Here is a 3,165-nt window from a genome sequence, read left to right on the forward strand (position 1 = left end):
CAATAAATTTTTTATCATATCTACATTATGATTAGCATCATTTTTATAACTCCTCAAGATTTTTCATATCAGCAATCATTCTTCCTTCCTTTCGTCATTCCAATTGATATTGGTCATAGTTATATCCATTCACTGAAAGCAAGAGAGCCGGCTTCACCATGATGGAGCCGTGGTCGCTAGAGAACCCGAGCTCGATGTCCGAGAACTTGGGCGAGCCAAGCAGGGAAGCCAACCGCTCGCCAGGATTTTTTTGAGCTCGCGCTTGCCATCCACGCTCGCTCGCCATCCTTCTTGCTGATTACGACGGCTGCGCAGATTGAGGAAAGGGTATTAACATGATATCACAAAGTCTAAGCTGGTCGTTTCACACAATCTCGACAATAGGGAGTTTTCTGCAACACCAGAACTTATAATAAATCTTTATTTTCGCGGCCTGCCACAGCTGTTGCCGGCCGCATGACAAAGTTTAGAGTGAAAAATTATGCTTGAACAAGATTGGGCGTCTCAGCGTCTCTGAAAAGAGAGAGAATAACAAAGGAAGGAAAGATCTTCTCATTTATATGAGATGTATGTAGTAATGTATATTTATATATATATATATATATATATATATATATATATATATATATATATATATATACAGTCATAGATATGGGCTTACTTAGAGATATACGAACATTAATGTATATACGTATTTGTGTGTGTGTGCGTGTTTATGCATGTATACATATATAACTATAACTATATATATATATATATATATATATATATATATATATATATATATATATATATATATATATCCTAAACTCGTGTCACGTTAAATGAGCACAAGAAAGCGAGCGACAAGTCGTAGCTGCAGTCTTTAGAAAGTCCTCTCCATTCTAGTTAAGGCGGAGGCACGTCCTGAGTGCACCGGCCGGGCCGAACGGGGTGAAAGAGATTAAATACACGAGTGACTAGCTGCGAGATCTCATTGCCAGAGCAACCAGTGACAGGGTTTGGTTGAAAGCACTCTTCAAGGAAGGCTGCTCCTCAAACCTGGGATAGGAAAATAAGTCCAGCACCTTGTGGAGGGACCACGCCGGGTTGCTGCCTGTAAAAAGGAGGCCAAAGAAGCTTTAGAGTTCTGGGATCCGGAGAAATTCCCAGGTTTATCGAAAACGGTCTGCTGGTAGGGAAGCACCTATCGGCAGCTAGCAGAGTCCCTTGGGAGTCCGCTACTAAGAGTCTGGCCCCCTGGGCTGTGAGGTCAGAGGTCCAGATTAAGGTAGAGGGGCGAGGAGTTCCCAGGAAGGTCGACATGGGGGAACTGGCCTGTATGGCCAGTGAATGGCAAGACGAAGTCTGAGCATGGAGGCCAAGAAGAACAAAGGACGACCCAGAGGCTGTCCAATTCTTTGAGAGGAACAAGGCCCTTGTTGGAAAAAACCGGCTAGGACTACTGTCCACCCGCTCCATTCAGTGTTATGCTCAGGAAGTCCGTGATCAAGGGCCTCCGGGACGATAAGGCATTCGTCATACCTTGTAATTCCCTGTCCCCGGGGGACTTCTAAAGCCGCCAGAAAGTGAACTAACCCCCAGTCCCTCTCGAAGATCCACTACCGGCCCTGGACCTAGGCAGCATGGCCTTCTTTCTCTCCACCTGTGTTTCTCAGAACTTCCTGTCCACAGGGAGTGAGCGCCACGTGGAGGGGTAACTGCCGGACGCGCCACGTTGGGGAAGACAAAGGTTGTCGCATTATTTTACATTCATCAGTCAAAGAGTGAATGTGATGAAGAGAGACCTTTGGCGGCAGTTCTGTTTTGTTTCCCCATTTCGTTGGCAATATAGGGATGCTGGCAACCCCGTTATATTGCTCCAAGATTTTTTTTTTCAAATTCTCTCTAATGGAAGTACTTCCGTTTTCATTTCCCTCTGAGATGCATAATTCCTTGGGCTCAACTTGCATGCCAGGGTCATCTTGGGCGATATTACGTGATTTTCGTAAATATATAAGTCGTTGTCACATGCGACAGTCACGGAATCATAAGAATGGAGATGATTAAGTTTTTTTCATCAGTTCACTTTGAAATCCTCCGTAAAATGTGAGCAATGAAGCCCCTGTCAATGACGCTTACGTAGTGTAACATGAATAAACTAGAACATAGTTGATCAAACATCGTGAATTAACATTATGCAGCAAATCTAAAATTAAGGTTAAAAGAATCATGGGTTATGTTGGAAGTTTCTAAGCCAGCACGCACTATTTTGCCCTATATCTCTTGCAGGGAAACTTTGTCACCGTGTCACTCAGACGTACACCAATTTGCAAATCATTTCTGTGTTGAATTCAAGTTTGATATGATTTTGCGTTGTTTTTGTTGTATTTACATTTTCGAGTTGGTTTCTTTTCAACATGATCAGCCGCTCAGTTAATCACTTAAGAAAAAAAAGGCATTTCCATGTATATAGTTGCAAATATTTTTTTAGTTTAGTTTACAACTAAATCCTTACAAATCATTTTCTCTTTATCTAAACTGTGTAAACAAAGAGGAAATAGAATAAAAGAAAAAAAGGCCCATAATGCCCCATGATGCAGAGAAAGATGACCACTTACTAGAACCCATGCAACCGATGACCCGGAATTCGTCACGGTTGAAACCCGAGTGCCCAAGATGCCGTTGGAATTACGCCGTCCGATAGAACGAGGTGGAGCGCCAGCCGAGGGCAGATGCAGATAATGCAAGCGCGTGCAAGTCGACGTAACTCCAGCCCAGGACGAGGCGCACGGGGTTGTTGCCAGGGTAGATAGACGAGCAGTATAGAATGTACTAAAAGCTATGCTTGAATCTATGCTTGCCTGCTACGTGATCAGTTAATCGATTCATATACAATGTTCATTCCACAATCCATTCACATGTAACAGTTTATAATCAGGCCTGTTCTTCGTAGATTAATATTAATTTTAGGGAAGTTCATTACTAACCTACATGAAGGGGGGGGGGGGGGGTTAGATGCCAAGGAGAATAGCCACTCAGCAGAAAGTTGTGTCATCCCAACACTTAACCAACCAACAGTTATCATATATTGATCAAAGTACCATATAATATTGACAAACATTAGCTGTGCTGCTATTAGGTGATCACTCCGCCAGTGTAGCTGTTTCTCTCTACATTGTACCT

The 3,165-nt window shown here is 42.9% G+C and overlaps 1 protein-coding gene across 1 annotated transcript; it reads right to left on the reverse strand.

The window, feature by feature from the left end:
• Positions 1 to 839: 839 nt before the first annotated feature.
• LOC119576550 lies at positions 840 to 1,313 on the reverse strand (the record flags this gene model as incomplete). The annotated part of the gene is given in 1 exon segment (XM_037924228.1): positions 840 to 1,313. A coding segment is annotated over 1 exon segment (278 nt), but the record flags the coding sequence as incomplete, so codon positions are not given.
• Between the last annotated feature and the right edge of the window lie 1,852 nt (positions 1,314 to 3,165).

This window comes from Penaeus monodon, chromosome 9 (genome assembly GCF_015228065.2).
Source record: "Penaeus monodon isolate SGIC_2016 chromosome 9, NSTDA_Pmon_1, whole genome shotgun sequence".
Lineage (NCBI taxonomy): Eukaryota > Metazoa > Arthropoda > Malacostraca > Decapoda > Penaeidae > Penaeus > Penaeus monodon.